This window comes from Mercenaria mercenaria, chromosome 16 (genome assembly GCF_021730395.1).
Source record: "Mercenaria mercenaria strain notata chromosome 16, MADL_Memer_1, whole genome shotgun sequence".
NCBI lineage: Eukaryota > Metazoa > Mollusca > Bivalvia > Venerida > Veneridae > Mercenaria > Mercenaria mercenaria.
In genome coordinates this window covers 6,230,765-6,246,868 of record NC_069376.1, presented here as the reverse complement: position 1 = coordinate 6,246,868, position 16,104 = coordinate 6,230,765, and the positions used below count along the sequence as shown (strand labels likewise).

Sequence of the window (16,104 nt, the reverse complement as noted above, 5' to 3'; positions counted from 1 at the left end):
CGGTAACAAAATTGTTCTAAAATAGCTAAATTTTTTATGAAACAAAGAACAATTTCTTGTATTGGTACATACCCTCAAGAAGCAAACCGAGTAGGCTGAAGATTGTTGTTAGGTATACAATTCGAAAATACCAGGCATCGATGTTGAATATATCTGGATAGCAATGTGACCGTAAACTCGCTGTACAGTTTACAACACAGTTACACATTTGACTGCATCAGTCCGTGTCGAATTATAGACGTGTTTCTATTTGTAATTTAAAGTCTGGGGATGAATATTTTATATATTTTCCGTAACAAAATCACAAAGATTATAATTATAAACCCTTTATTAACCTATCTGCAGTCGTACTGAGATGTGTATTTAGTGTAGTATAAATATAGCGTTAAATTGATATGTATACACGTTTTACTTTGGTTTCCCATTTGTTTAAAATAAAAATAGAAATGGATTTTCAAAGTTGTTACTTAATTTAGATTATATGTAAAACGAACGGAGATAATATAATGTGCATTTCCATTAATTTCAACATAACGTGTATGAAGATAAGCTAGAAGAATTCATATAATGTCGGATTTATAACGATAAAATAAGGTAAGCTTATATATATAGAGACATATCTTAAAATAGTATGAATGGAATGCAGTTAATTAATTCACTTTATCGCATAGTGCGGCATTTTTTCTTTGATCTTTGCAGTATATTAAACATGGTAACACTGGTAACACACATTAATACTACAAAATCTGTGCTGATATTTTACAAAACTGTTACGATATATATCAACACAGAAATCTATATAGAGTTTTATTTGAACAAGAAAAAAATAACAGAACATCTGTTATTATGGACGATGTCTAAGAATAAGCTTAAGATCTGCTATTTCTTCTGGTAATTAAACAATAAATTTGCAATGCACTACAATATCACTGTACATGTATAAAGACACCGTGTATTTCCACTTAAATGAAAATACTAGTAGTACATTGTATTTTTTGGTGAAATTTGATATATCTAATCAGTATTAACATGAGGATTCTACAAACAAAACAAGTTTGGTGTGATTCCGATTTGTAGTTTCTAAACAGTGGATGTTTAACATATTTAAGTGGAAATATGTAAAAGCTGTTGTGGAAATAAAGTGTGAGAATAAAGTGTTAACCCCATCTACACATCACCATGGTTGCAGCCAAATAGGTATATTGAAGTCTTTAATTTCTTTTGTTTCCGGAAAACTATTTAAGTGATAGCCTTTAGTTATCTCTGGATAAGATTATAAATCTTACATTCAATTTGTTGTAACTTTTTTGCTGAGCAGGTATGTCTTTTCCAGTCTACAACTTTTTTTATAGTAAAATACTCTCCACTACCCCCTTGATGCATTCAATACTTGAACATGAACAGAAATTTTTTGGTCACTGAGCACCGCTCTAGATACTGTTCTGGGTTAACGTGACCTTGGCCTTTGACCTACTGACCTCAAAATCATAGGGGTCATCTGCTGATCAGGGTCAACCTATTAAGTTTCATGATTTTAGAGTTACCATCCGGAAATTGTTCAACTGTTCCGGATCACTGCGACCTTCACCTCAAAATCAAAAGGGGACATCTGCTGGTCATGGTGAACAACCCTTTAAAGTTTCACGATCCTAGGCCCAAGTGCTCTCCAGTTATCGTCCAGAAAAGGTTGGATTGTTCCAGGTCACTACGACCTTGACCTTTGACCTCAATATCATTAGGGTCATATGCTGGTCATGACCAGCCTCCCTATCAACTTCCGTGTTCCATAGGAACACGTGTTTTTCAAGTCATCGTCCAGAAATTGTGTAACCAATCCAGGTCATTGTGACCTTGACCTTTAACCTTAAAAACAACAGGAGTCATTTGCTGGTCATGACCAACCTCGCTATCAATAGCCATGATCCTAGACCCAAGCATTCTCAAGTTAACATCCAAAAACCATTTAATTGTTCCCGGTCACATAGACCTTGAACTTTGCCCTTCTGACCTAGCAATCAATATGGGGTCTTCCGTTGGTCATGACAAACCTCCATATCAACTTTAATTTTCCTAGGCTCAGATCTTCACAAGTTATCATCCGCCGGAAACCATTTAACTGTTCTGAGTCACTGTGACCTTGACCTTTGTCATACTGACCTCAAAATAAATATGGACCATCTGCTTGCCATGACCAACCTTCCCTATCAACTTTCATGATCCTAGGCCCAAGTGTTCTAGAGTTATCATCCAGAAATGGATTAATCTATCATAGACAAATGGACAAACCGTCCGATCCACCAACACCTGCTAAACAGTATACCCCACCTTCTTCGAGGGGCAAAAATGAGAATCTTGAAATTAACCCAGAAATATAAATTCTCTTCCTCTACAGTTACATAATATGTGCTGTATATTTGCAGTTTTGTCCCATATACATGTGTGCATTCAAAATTATCACTCAATTAATATCAAATTTTGATGTTTCCACATATTAAACAGCCAGATCTTTTGAATTTGTGTCATTTGAACAGTTATTCTAACTATTTTTCGTTTTTGCAAATATAAGAGTGCATTAAAGGAAACAAATTACTGGGAAACACATTTAATCCCTGTCCCTGCAGGGATGGTGAAATCTGAGCCGTGCCATGACAAAACCAACATAGTGGGTTTGCGACCAGCATGGATCCAGACCAGCCTGCGCATCTGCGCAGTCTGGTCAGGCTCCATGCTGTTCGCTTTTAAAGCCTATTGGAATTGGAGAAACTGTCAGCGAACAGCATGGATCCTGACCAGACTGCGCGGATGCGCAGGCTGGTCTGGATCCATGCTGGTCGCAAAGCCACTATGTTGGTTTTCTCATGGCGCGGCTCATCTGATTTTTTTTGACATACATGTTTGTCTGTTTTCTTAAAGACTTGCTTTATTTGATTATATGTAAAATGTGGAGACTCCTTTTGTCCCTATTGCAGTTCATACAGAACCTTCAAAACAAAATTCAGGTACATGTACTTTTCAAGGATTTTCTCCATTTTCAAGGGCTAAAAATCACATGTTCATTTATTTCTTTACTCATGACGGATTCTGTCGATTTTCTATAATAACACTGCAACATTAACCTGGAAAGGAACTTCAATTCACACCGATGAAATTTTGCATGATAATGTTTTCAGAGTACTAAAGCCTGTTCTGGTACTGGACCGTACTATCATTTACTTAGTACATATCAGTAAGTCCTGTCCAAGATAGATCTGCCATTTGTTGGTCTTTTTCCCACTATTTTGGTCTGATCTGTTATTTTGATTGCAAAATGTTGTGACAACAATGTCCAATGAATGTGCCATTTTCAAGGCTTTTTTCCAAATTCAAGGACTTTGTAAGTACTTTTCAAGACTGTCCTTCGTTTCAAGCACTTTTCAAGATGCAGCTCATTTTCAAGTACTTTTCCAGGCCTGTGTGAACCCTGTATTGGCTCTGGGTAAAGTGTGTAAGTTGGACAATTGATCTTGCCACGCTTGCTGTGGCTAATACTGGCCAACTCTGAAAAGTAATAGAAGATTCTTATACATTCTAAAAATCACATTGCTTACAGTTAACAAAATGGAAGTGGCCAGGGGTCTGGCTACTTAACCTCCAGACAACCCTTACAGGACAGGCTAGAGGTCCACTAACAGTTATCAATATGAATACTGAGAACAGTATTTACAAAGAGCAACAAGACTCTATTATTCATGTATCTTTAAGAATGGGAAGGGAATTCAAAAAGTTGTTTTCGTATTTTTTCGTTGTTTTTCCGGTTTTATTTTTATTTATTATTTTGTTGGGGTTTATTGTCGCACCGCCCACAATTTTAGGCCATATGGCGACTTTCCAGCTTTAATGGTGTGCACAATTTCATCACGTTAAAGAATTCTACGCCCCAAATGAGGTTTCGAACCCACATCGATGAGGGGCAAATGGTTTGAAGTCAACGACTCTAACCACTCGGCCACGAAGGCGCCTTCGGTTTTATACATATTAAATATGAAATTCTAACAACAATTTCTAATATTTGTCATTATCTAAATTTACTCAAGCAGTAAACAATTTCAAAAATTCATGAGCAAAGTCCATGTGTTGAATGCTAAAGCAAAAAAAGTTTGTTAACTCAATTCATCAGTCCCGTGGAAAAAAAAACAATAAAAAGCTTCTGACTGGTGTACAAATTACTATTATCTATTTGTCAAATTTGCAATTCATATTTATTCCGGGATTAAAGAAATATTTTTTTTTACTTCTGCTTTCTGCGACTTGCCATTTTTAAAACAAGAAAAATACGAGAACAAAATTTCGAAACCATCTACATAAATGAAACCACTATCGTGCAGACAAGAAATTGTTGATGCACAAAAATAGCAAATTCTGGCCCTTTAAGGGGCAATAACTCTAGAACCCATGATGGGATCTGGCCAGTTTTTGAAAGGAACTGAGATATCATGCCAATACAAGTTTTGTACAAGTTTGATCAAAATTGCTTGCAAAATGTTGTCTCTATCTTGTTCACAAGAAATTGTGGACGGACGGACGGACGAAGGGCGATAACAAAACCTCACCCTGTCACTATGGCCGTAAGGGAGCGAATATTTAGTTATCCAAATGGCCGTTCGGTGTATGTGCGTGCGTCAGTGCGTCCCTCCAGATTTCTTTGCCTGGACCATACGTTTGTCATTGATTGTGGGATTTAAAATAACTTGGCACAATTTTTCATTACCATGAGAAAGCGTGTCGCGCGCAACACTCATTTCAATATGTTAAAGGTCAAGGTCAAACTTGGAGTTAAAGGTCAAATATTGCTATTATTGACCATGTCCGGACAATAACTTCGTCATTAAATGTGGGATTATAAAATAACTTTGAACAATTGTTTACCACCATGAGATGGTGTGTCGCGTGCAGCACCGGCGTCAATATCTTCAAGTTCACACTTGGAGTTTAACGGTTAAATATTGCTATAATTGACGCTGTCCAGACAATACTTGAACTTTGTCATTTACCATGTTTACTGTGGGATTTTAAAATAACTTTGCAAAATTGTTTACTACCATGAGACAGCGTGTTGCGCGCAACACCCGTGTCAATATCTTAAAGGTTAAGGTCATACTTGGAGTTTAAATGTCAAATGTGGCTATAATTGACCTTGTCCGGTTAATAACTTCGTCATTGAATGTAGGATTATAAAATAACCTTGCACAATTTTTTTTTATTTGGCACAATATTTTTCTCAGTGAGATATAGTTTCGTGTCGTATGACGTATGCCATAAAGCGACAAGCCTCTGGAAGCGGTTACGTGATTATCGCTAACTACTCGAGTGCCATGATTTCCTACTCGATTTTATATTCTCACACGAATTTCGCGATTTAGTGACCGCTAGACAGCTTGTGACTACAAATACTATAGCTCATTTTGAATATCATTTCAACATTGAATATTAATGTGTACTGTATTCCATCGTAGTATCGTATAATCCAGGCGTTATTGATACCGTTCTTTCTTACAGATAAACAATGGACCACAGGACGCAGCTTGAGAACAAGAAATACAGGAACTGGGTGAGAGCCGGGCTTGGTATTAAATATGTAAAAGACGGCTTGGAACCATTCTGCGACCATCTTGTTAACCAGCAGCATGCTGATATCTTAGATAAAGTTAAACAGAAACACAATCTTTCGGCAGTAGCCTGTGGACTTTGTGATGTACGCACACTCCAGCCGGACCATGTTCAAAGCAAAAATAGACAGTGTCCTCTCGGTCAAACTCATTGTAACTGTCTACATCCTCGCGGGAAAACGTCTTGTCCCAACAACGTATGTGGTGCCATATACGACGAAATAATTAGGCGTCATGCTTCCACACCTCCTGCTCCATGCTGGAGAAACACAGATGCACATCAGTGGTGTACTGAACCTTGGGCTGTTGCAAAATGTTTCATAAATGCTCCAGGATATGAACACAAGACAAGAGCAACTGAGTTTGACTGCCCTGGCTTGTTGCATCTGTTGATTAATAACATAGAATTCCATCAATATATCCAGTGTAGAATTGATGGCAATGATGCTTTTTCAAGGGTAAGTAGCATATAATTATACATTACGTTTAATGTTTTTTATGTCCCGCTTCGAAGAAGGAGGGGTATATTGTTTTGCAGATGTCGGTCGGTCGGTCTGTCGGTCGGCCGGTATGTAGACCAATCCATTTTCGGACTTAAGAACGCTTTGGCCTAGAATCATGAAAATCGATAGGGAGGTTGGTCATCACCAGCAGATGACCCCTATTGATTTTGAGATCTGTATGTCAAAGGTCACAGTGACCCTGATTAGTAAAACGGTTTCCGGATGATAACTTAAGAACGCTTGGGTCTAGGATCATGAAAGTTGATAGGGAGGTTGGTCATTACCAGCAGATGACCCATATTGATTTTGAGGTTAGTATGTCAAAGGTCAAGGTCACAGTGATCCTAAACAGTAAAACGGTTTCCGGATGATAACTCAAGAACGCTTGGGCCTAGGATCATGAATGTTGATACGGAGGTTGGTCATGACCAGCAGATGACCCCTACTGATTTTGAGGTCAGTTTGTCAAAGGTCAAGGTCACAGTGGCCAGGAACAGTAAAATGGTTCTCGGGCAATAACTCAAGAACGCTTAGGCCTATTGTCAAGAAAATTGATAGTGAGGTTGGTCATGACCAGTAGATGACCCCTATTGATTTTGAGATCATTAGGTCAAAGGTCAAGGTCACATTTGCCAGGAAGAGTTAAACGGTTTCTGATCTTCTTGTACAAAACCCACAGAGCCTAGGGCTTTGATATTTGGTATGAAGCAAAATCTAGTGGTCCTCTACCAAGATTTTTCAGATTATTTCTCTGGGGTCAAATATGGCCCCACCCCGGGGGTCACATGGTTTATATAGACTTATATAGGGAAAAAACTTTGAAAAACCTCTTGTCCAAAACCACAGGTCCTAGGGCTTTAATATTTTGTATATGACATCATCTAGTGGTCCTCTACCAAGATTGTCCAAATTCTTCCCTTAGGGTCAAATATGGCCCCGCCCTGGGGGTCACATGGTTTATATAGACTTATATAGGGAAAAACTTTGAAAATCTTCTTGTCCAAACCACAAAGACTAGGGCTTTGATATTTGTAATGTAGCATCATCTAGTGGTTCTCTACCAAGTTTATTCAAATTATCCCTCTTGGGTCAAATATGGCCCCCACCCTGGGGGTCACATGGTTCTTATAGACTTAAATAGGGAAAACTTAGAATCTTCATTCAAATTTGGACCACATGTATTGTTTTAAGTGGCAAGGTGAACTTTGACATGAGTTGACCTTGATCTTGACCTAGTGTCCTTCTTTCACATTTCTGTAGCTACAGCCTTCAAATTTGGACCACGTACATAGGTTTGTGTACCGAAACAAACTTTGACCTTGTTATTGACCTCGTGACCTACTTTCACATTTTTGAAGGTACAGGCTTTAAATTTGGACCAAACGCATAGTTTTGTGTTTTGAAATGAAATTTGACCTTAATTTTGAGCTAGTGACCTACTTTCACATTTCTCAAGCTACAGCCGTTAAATTTGGACCACATGTATAGCTTTGTGTACCAAAATGGGACTTTGATCTTCTGGTAGTAGTGGCGGTGGTAGTGGTGCTGGTGGTACTGGTAGTAGTGCTGGTGGTACTGGTACTAGTGTTGGTGGTAGTGGTGGTGGTACTGGTAGTTGTAGCGGTGGTAGTGGTAGTGGTACTGGATCTAGTGGTGGTGGTAGTGGTGGCGGTACTGGTAGTAGTGGCGGTGGTAGTGGTGGTGGTACTGGTTCTAGTGGTGGTGGTAGTGGTGGCGGTACTGGTAGTAGTGGCGGTGGTAGTGGTAGTGGTGGTGGTTCTGGTACTTGTGTTGGCTGTAGTGGTGGTGGTACTGGTAGTAGTAGCGGTGGTAGTGGTGGCAGTACTGGTACTAGTGTTGGTGGTAGTGGTGGTGGTACTGGTATAGTGGCGGTGGTAGTGGTAGTGGTGGTAGTACTGGTTGTAGTGCTGGTGGTAGTGGTGGTGGTACTGGTACTAGTGTTGATGGTAGTGGTGGTGGTACTGGTACTAGTGGTGGTGGTAGTGGTGGTGGTACTGGTAGTAGTGACGGTGGTAGTGGTAGTGGTGGTGGTACTGGTACTAGTGTTGGTGGTAGTGGTGGTGGTACTGGTTGTAGTGTTGGTGGTAGTGGTGGTGGTACTGGTACTAGTGTTAGTGCTAGAGGTGGTGGTACTGGTACTAGTGTTAGTGCTAGAGGTGGTGGTACTGGTAGTAGTGGCGGTGGTAGTGGTACTGGTACTAGTGGTAGTGGTAGTGGTGGTGGTACTGTACGGTACTAGTGTTGGTGGTAGTTGTGGTGGTACTGGTAGTAGTGGCGGTGGTAGTGGTGGTGGTGGTGGTAGTGGCGGTGGTAGTGGTAGTGGTGGTGGTAGTGGCGGTGGTAGTGGTAGTGGTGGTGGTGGTAGTGGCGGTGGTAGTGGTAGTGGTGGTGGTACTGGTACTAGTATTAGTGCTAGAGGTGGTGGTACTGGTACTAGTGTTAGTGCTAGAGGTGGTGGTATTGGTAGTTGTGGCGGTGGTAGTGGTACTGGTACTAGTGGTAGTGGTAGTGGTGGTGGTACTGTACGGTACTAGTGTTGGTGGTAGTTGTGGTGGTACTGGTAGTAGTGGCGTTGGTAGTGGTGGTGGTGGTGGTAGTGGCGGTGGTAGTGGTAGTGGTGGTGGTGGTGGTAGTGGTAGTGGTGGTGGTACTGGTACTAGTGTTGGTGGTAGTGGTGGTGGTACTGGTAGTATTTGTTTGTTTGTTTTGGGTTTAACGCCGTTTTTCAACAGTATTTCAGTCATGTAACGGCGGGCAGTTAACCTAACCAGTGGTACTGGATTCTGTACCAGTACTAACCTGTTCTCTGCAAGTAACTGCCAACTTCCCCACATGAATCAGAGGTGGAGGACTAATGATTTCGGACACAATGTCGTTTATCAAATAGTCACGGAGAACATACGCCCCGCCCGAGGATCGAACTCACGACCCCGCGATCCGTAGACAAACGCTCTACCTACTGAGCTAAGCGGGCGGGTGGTACTGGTAGTAGTGGCGGTGGTAGTGGTGCTGGTGGTACTGGTACTAGTGTTGGTGGTACTGGTAGTAGTGTTGGTGGTAGTGGTGGTGGTACTGGTAGTAGTGGCGGTGGTAGTGGTGGTGGTACTGGTAGTAGTGTTGGTGGTAGTGGTGGTGGTACTGGTAATAGTTGCGGTAGTAGTGGTAGTGGTAGTGGTACTGGTATGAATGGCGGTGGTAATGGTAGTGGTGGTGGTATTGGTAGTAGTGTTGGTGGTAGTGGTGGTGGTACTGGTAGTAGTGGTGGTACTGGTACTAGTGTTGGTGGTACTGGTACAAGTGTTAATGGTAGTGGTGGGGGTACTGGTAGTGGTGTTGGTGGTAGTGGTAGTGGTGTTGGTACTGGTACTAGTGTTGGTGGTAGTGTTGGTGGTACTGGTAGCAGTGTTGGTGGTAGTGGTAGTGGTGCTGGTACTAGTGCTGGTGGTAGTGGTGATGGTACTGGTACTAGTGTTGGTGGTAGTGGTAGTGGTGGTACTGGTACTAGTGTTGGTGGTAGTGGTAGTGGTGGTGGTACTGGTACTAGTGTTGGTGGTAGTGGTAGTGGTGGTGGTACTGGTAGTAGTGGTGGTGGTACTGGTAGTAGTGGCGGTGGTAGTGGTGGTGGTACTGGTACTAGTGTTGGTGGTAGTGGTGGTGGTACTGGTACTAGTGTTGGTAGTAGTGGTAGCGGTACTTGTAGTAGTATTGGTGGTAGTGGTGGTGGTACTGGTAGTAGTGGCGGTGGTAGTGGTGGTGATACTGGTAGTAGTGTTGGTGGTAGTGGTGGTGGTACTGGTAGTAGTTGCGGTGGTTACAGGTAGTGGTGGCGGTACTGGTATTAGTGGCGGTGGAAGTGGTAGTGGTGGTGGTACTGTTAGTAGTGTTGGTGGTAGTGGTGGTGGTACTGGTAGTAGTTGTGGTGGTAGTGGTAGTGGTGGTGATACTGGTAGTAGTGTTGGTGGTAGTAGTGGTGGTACTGGTAGTAGTGGTGGTGGTAGTGGTGGTGGTACTGGTAGTAGTTGCGGTGGTTACAGGTAGTGGTGGCGGTACTGGTATTAGTGCCATGGAAGTGGTAGTGGTGGTGGTACTGGTAGTAGTGTTGGTGGTAGTGGTGGTGGTACTGGTAGTAGTTGCGGTGGTAGTGGTAGTGGTGGTGATACTGGTAGTAATGTTGGTGGTAGTGGTGGTTGTACTGGTACTAGTGGTGGTGGTACTGGTACTAGTGTTGGTGGTAGTGGTGGTGGTACTGGTACTAGTGTTGGTGGTAGTGGTGGTGGTACTGGTACTAGTGTTGTTGGTAGTGGTGGTGGTACTGGTACTAGTGTTGGTGGTAGTGGTAGTGGTGGTGGTACTGGTACTAGTGTTGGTGGTAGTGGTGGTGGTACTGGTAGCAGTTGCGGTGGTAGTGGTAGTGGTGGGAAAATCTAACCTGCAGACGCACAACAAAGCGAACTCGTGAAAAAAGTAATAGCATTGTCCTACAGTACACTGTAATAAAAAATGCATGCTTTTGAAAATGCTGTTAGAAAATATGTAATAAACAACAATGCATAACCTTACACCATACTTATCACATACATATGTGATTTGAATATTTACTGCTATGAAAATGTAGCATTCTTAGCTGACTTTACGAAGTTTTTGATACATCAAATATCTGTGTGAGTGTTACTAGATCTGTTAAAGCTTCTGATTTGAAACTTTGAACAGTTATTTACTGTCGAAGTCTACACCTGGAGAAACAATACTCTGCATCTAGACAGAGTTATGCCCCTTTTTAACATAGAATATTTTTTATTAAGTTTTATATAATGGCCAATAGCTCTGTACTTTCAAAACTTCTGACTATTATGCCCCTTTTACTGGCAAAGCTCTGATTCAGAAAAGTCGAGCATGATGTCATATGTACAGCTCTTTTTCTTACTTTAAACTTTCATAATATATTAAATTTGTTCAAACAAAGTCTCAATTAAAGTCTGAAATGGAGATTAACGTGCATTTACATTAGTCTACTAAATGATTGGAAAATTTGAAAATCGAAACTGTTCTGAAAACAACTCATAATGTAAATTCCTTACCCCACCAACTTTTGTATGCAAATGCTGATCATTTGGACAGGAAAAACAGAAAACAGATAAGTGACATGCATCAATAAGTATTTACCCTTACCAAAATAATGTAGATTGATGCTATCAAATAAATTAGTATGCTTTTCTTTATCCAGTTTTCAATGAAATAAATCGATTTTTGTAGCATGTAATTTGGTAAACATTTGAAGAAAATGGCGTAACTGCATCAAGGGGAAACAACTTTAATGCAACTAAATATAAGTGTTATGATTTATTATAGACGATGTGTGCGTAGTATGTATTTATTTTGATTAAAATCCATCTGAGAACAATCTAGGACTGGAATTATATAAGCATTAAACACTTTTACGTCCGTAAAAAGTAGCGCATCAAAAATTTTTGGATTGATTTTTTTCCAATTGGGCTAGCGCAAGCCAAAAACATTCTGAAAATATACGAGCGGCAAATGCGATGAACAACTTTTTAATTTGGTGAGGCCTTAATGAGTTAACATTATGAGCATTAAAGCCTTTATAAAACATGGTAGAATTGTGTTTTGCTTAAGAGTATTCAAATAACAGTGAGAGCTATTAATTATTCTCATTCGGGCGCTGTTGAGGCATTATCTTGGTAATTATTTCATGTATTACAAAATGTAATGCAACAAAGTTCAAATAAGGCTTTTTAATTAACCAAGTTAGAAAGCTCTAGGATTAATTCAAAATGAAAAAGAATATATTTTTACACTGCATCCAAGGTGCAGCTCAGAAATCACTTAGATGTAAGCTTCACAAATGAACATTGCAAATAGTTTGGCAAATTTTCATTGTTCAGAATAATCTGAACTATTCTATGCTATTAAGATAAAAGTTACTCGGAAATCAAGTTCTTGCTTCCAAAAAAAAAAATAATGTACAAATCCTTCCTGCATGAAGTGTACTTCAGACTTTTATCTAAAAAAATTCAAAGTATAAACACCAAAAGAAAATGAACAAGTCCTTCCTGCTTATATGAAGTTTACTTCAGACTTTAACTTATAAAAAAAAACTAAGTATAAATTCCAAAAGAAATTGTACAAGACTTTCCCGCGTATATGAAGTGCACTGCACAAATTTCAAAGTATCTGCGGTGTACATGCAGTGTACTATTTTCTTGTACAAGTCCCTCCTGCGTACATGCAGTGTACTCCTTAAATTTTCAGAGTCTGTGCTGCGTACTTGAAGTGTACTAGTGACCTCCTGCGTACATGCTGTGTACTCTTCGAAATAGTACGCGGCATGTACGCGGCATGCGGTGTATGTAAAATGTACTCATCTGCCGTACTACTGTGTTCGCGGCATATACACAGCAAATACGCAGCATGTACGCCACAGAGGCTTGCTTCTGTAAGGGATGTCCCTTCTTTAGAATTACTTCCCTTTGATGTTATTTTCATTTTTTGTATATATATCTTAAGGTATACGTGGTAAGGAGTTGTTTTGTTTTTTTTACTTAAAAAAAGAAGAATTGCAATTAACCAGAAAATGAAAAATCCATTTTTGCAAATACAGGTGCTAGTGTAAAGAAATTTGATGTGAAGGGCGTATATTGTGACTTTCTGGCACTCTTGTTTGGGCATAGGTTTTGTTCTTATTGTTAGCCTTACTGACTATCCCCCAATGTCTTGTCAGTGTTAACTCGACAGCCAACCGACCGCCACACGAACGCAGCCGAGAACTTTCTGAACCCTTCGATCTTTAATTGATCAAACATACATGCAAATTGAAGAAATAAGACTGATCATCCCGAGCACACTCCCGAGCAGGATAGTTCAGTTCTTGAACAATGATTTGGAAACGATCAGCTTGGTCGGCCTTGTGAATCTAGCATTAGCAGATTCTATGTGACATAACTGAGATGTGTCATTAACATTTGATTGTTTTAAAAATAACTTTCTTTCTAAATTTATGATAATTTGATGTATTCATTGGAGATTTCTTTTTCTTTTGCCTATTTCTGCATGTGAGATATTTGTTTTAGTTTGCCTCTGAAAGTCCATCGTATACGTATAAGTGTGTACTGTTTACGATCGAATATATCGCACATATATCACACATAATCACACGTGTGATCTTTCCGGTCGAAGTTTTCACTCGTGATATATACGGCTCAACACTTTCATGATATTTCATCTTGCAGTGCTGTTAGAATCGAAATAATTTAGAGTAAATCTGTATTTGAATACTTTTATGCACTCCTGAGATTAAACATCGCACCACATAATTTTACTCTGGCTGCGCCCACGTGAAATTTTTACGCCCGACGTAAAGTCACCCACAGTGTTAAAGTTATCTCATTGAAAATGATTTTTTGTATCATATTCTTTATAATGCCCTCTCCCCGCTACGAAGAAGGAGGGGTATATTGTTTTGCAGATGTCGGTCGGTTGGTCGGTCGGTCCGCACACCAATCGGTTTTCGGGTGATAACTCAAAAACGATTGGGTCAAGGATCATGACCAGTGGTGACCCAAATTGATTTTAAGGTCAGTGGGTCAAAGGTCAATGGTACAGTGACACGGAATAGTTAATCTGTGTCCGTATGATAACTCAAGAATTCTTGGGCCTAGGATCTTGATAGGGAGGTTGGCCATGACCAGCAAATGACCCCTTTTTATGTTGAGGTTAGTGGATTAAAAACCAAGGTCGAAGTGACCGGGAATAATTAAACCTTTTCCGGAGAAAACTTAATAGAAAGGTTGATCATGACCATCTGATGACTTCTTTTGATTTTGAGTTCAGTAGGTCAAAGGTCAAGATCACAGTAACCCGGTAAAACCATTTTTATGCCCCCGAAGGGAGGCATATTAGTTTTCAACTGTCCGTCCGTTCGTTCGTTCGTTCGTTAGTTCGTTCTTTCGTTCGTTCGTTCGTCACAACGTTAACTTTTTGCATGAAGGCACTTTACTCGCGAACCACTGCACCCAGGACCTTCAAACTTCACGTGCTGATAGTACTTATTGAGTATACCACCCCTACTGACTTTGGGGTCACCAGGTCAAAGGTCAAGGTCACAGGGGCCAACGTTAACTTTTTGCATGAAGGCACTTTACTCGCGAACCACTGCACCCAGGACCTTCAAACTTCACGTGCTGATAGTACTTATTGAGTACACCACCCCTACTGACTTTGGGGTCACCAGGTCAAAGGTCACAGGGGCCAACGTTAACTTTTTGCATGAAGGCACTTTACTCGCGAACCACTGCACCCAGGACCTTCAAACTTCACGTGCTGATAGTACTTATTGAGTACACCAACCCTTCTGACTTTGGGGTCACCAGGTCAAAGGTCAAGGTCACAGGGGCCAACATTAACTTTTTGCATGAAGGCACTTTACATGCGAACCACTTCACTCAGGACCTTCAAGCTTCACATGCTGATAGTACTTATTGAGTACACCACACCTACTGACTTTGGGGTCACCAGGTCAAAGGTCAAGGTGCTGCGGGGGCATTTGTCACCATTAGTGACAGCTCTTGTTTGACAATAACTTGAGAACGCTTGGTACTAGGATCACGAAACTTTATACGGCGGCTGATCATCACGAGCAGACAGCTCCTAATGATTTTGAGATTTGTAGGTCAAAAGTCAAGGTCATATTGACCCAGAACAGTAGAACTTTTTACTAAATGCATGGGTGAAAGTTTTCCGTATTATGACGGAATTCCGTATTTTGGACCTTCAGTATTTTCAGTTTTCTAACTTTCACCAATGTAAATGACTAGAGAATGCTTTCTACTAAGATCACATTTGATATGGAGGTCATTTATGACTGGTAAATTAGTACTGTTTTTTTTTTCGTGAATAATAGGCGATGTACTACTGCTAGACTTAGTAAAGTTTTCTTTTTGTTCAGTTCTGTCCTGTTCTGTTTTACATACACATACTAAATGCAATGTTCATGACTTCAACATTTGTGATAGAAAACGTTTTGCGTAAATAATGTTTCTAAGCCTTGTTGATTTGTTAATGTATTGCAGGTACTTCAACACAGAAACGCCATATTTCATTGTAACAATATGGAAGTAGAGGACACAGACATTGCAATTTATATAAATGATATGATAGAAATGCTACAAGATGATAAAGAAATCAAAGATAGACAAGAATCTAAAAATGCGGTCAAGAAACTGCTTGAGGTAATATTCACTACGCAACTTGAGTTCCTGAGTTCAAATAACTGGAGTTTTATAATGAATATGTTATTTAGACTAAGTATATAATATTCTTTCCGCATGCATATATATTTTTGTTGTTTTAAATTCCGCGCTAAGTTCAGCTATTTTTAAGTCTCCGCCACGAGTGATAGGGGTTCTAGGGGGTCTCTGCCCGTCCGTCCTTCGTCCGTCCGTTACACTTTTGTGTCCTCTCTATATCTCCTAAACACCTTGAAGGATTTTCATGTGACTTGGTTCAAATCATCACCTTATCAAGACAATGTGCAGAATTTATGAGTCGGCCATTCCGCCTCAAGGTCAAGGTCACAACTCAAGGTAAAATGTCTTAGCCATCCATTTTATGTCCGTTCTATAAATTTTATAAAACTTGGGTCAAACGATCGCATCATTAAGACGATGTTCAGAACTTGTGAGTCAACCATGCCGGGTCATACAAGGTCAGTGACACAATTTAGGGTCAAACTTTTGAGCCTTCCATTTTGTGTCCACTCTGTATCTCCTAAACCCCTTGAAGGATTTTCATCAAACTTGGATAAAAAGATGACCTCATCAATGATATATGTAGAACTTATGAGTCAGCCATGTCGGCTCAAGGTCAAGGTCACAACTCGGGGTCAAAGATACTCTGTTTCCGTTCTGTGTCTCCTAATC

At 40.3% G+C, this 16,104-nt stretch overlaps 1 protein-coding gene across 1 annotated transcript in view; it reads left to right on the top strand.

Moving 5' to 3' along the window:
• Positions 1–453: 453 nt before the first annotated feature.
• The window catches only part of LOC123544517 (uncharacterized), a 184,484-nt gene continuing 168,833 nt past the window's right edge, over positions 454–16,104 (top strand). Inside the window, exons 1-3 of the mRNA XM_053526082.1 lie at positions 454–594; positions 5,536–6,103; positions 15,256–15,414. Coding sequence (XP_053382057.1) covers positions 5,543–6,103; positions 15,256–15,414 — 720 coding nt within the window. The 5' untranslated portion in view covers positions 454–594; positions 5,536–5,542. The remainder of the gene's footprint in view (positions 595–5,535; positions 6,104–15,255; positions 15,415–16,104) is intronic.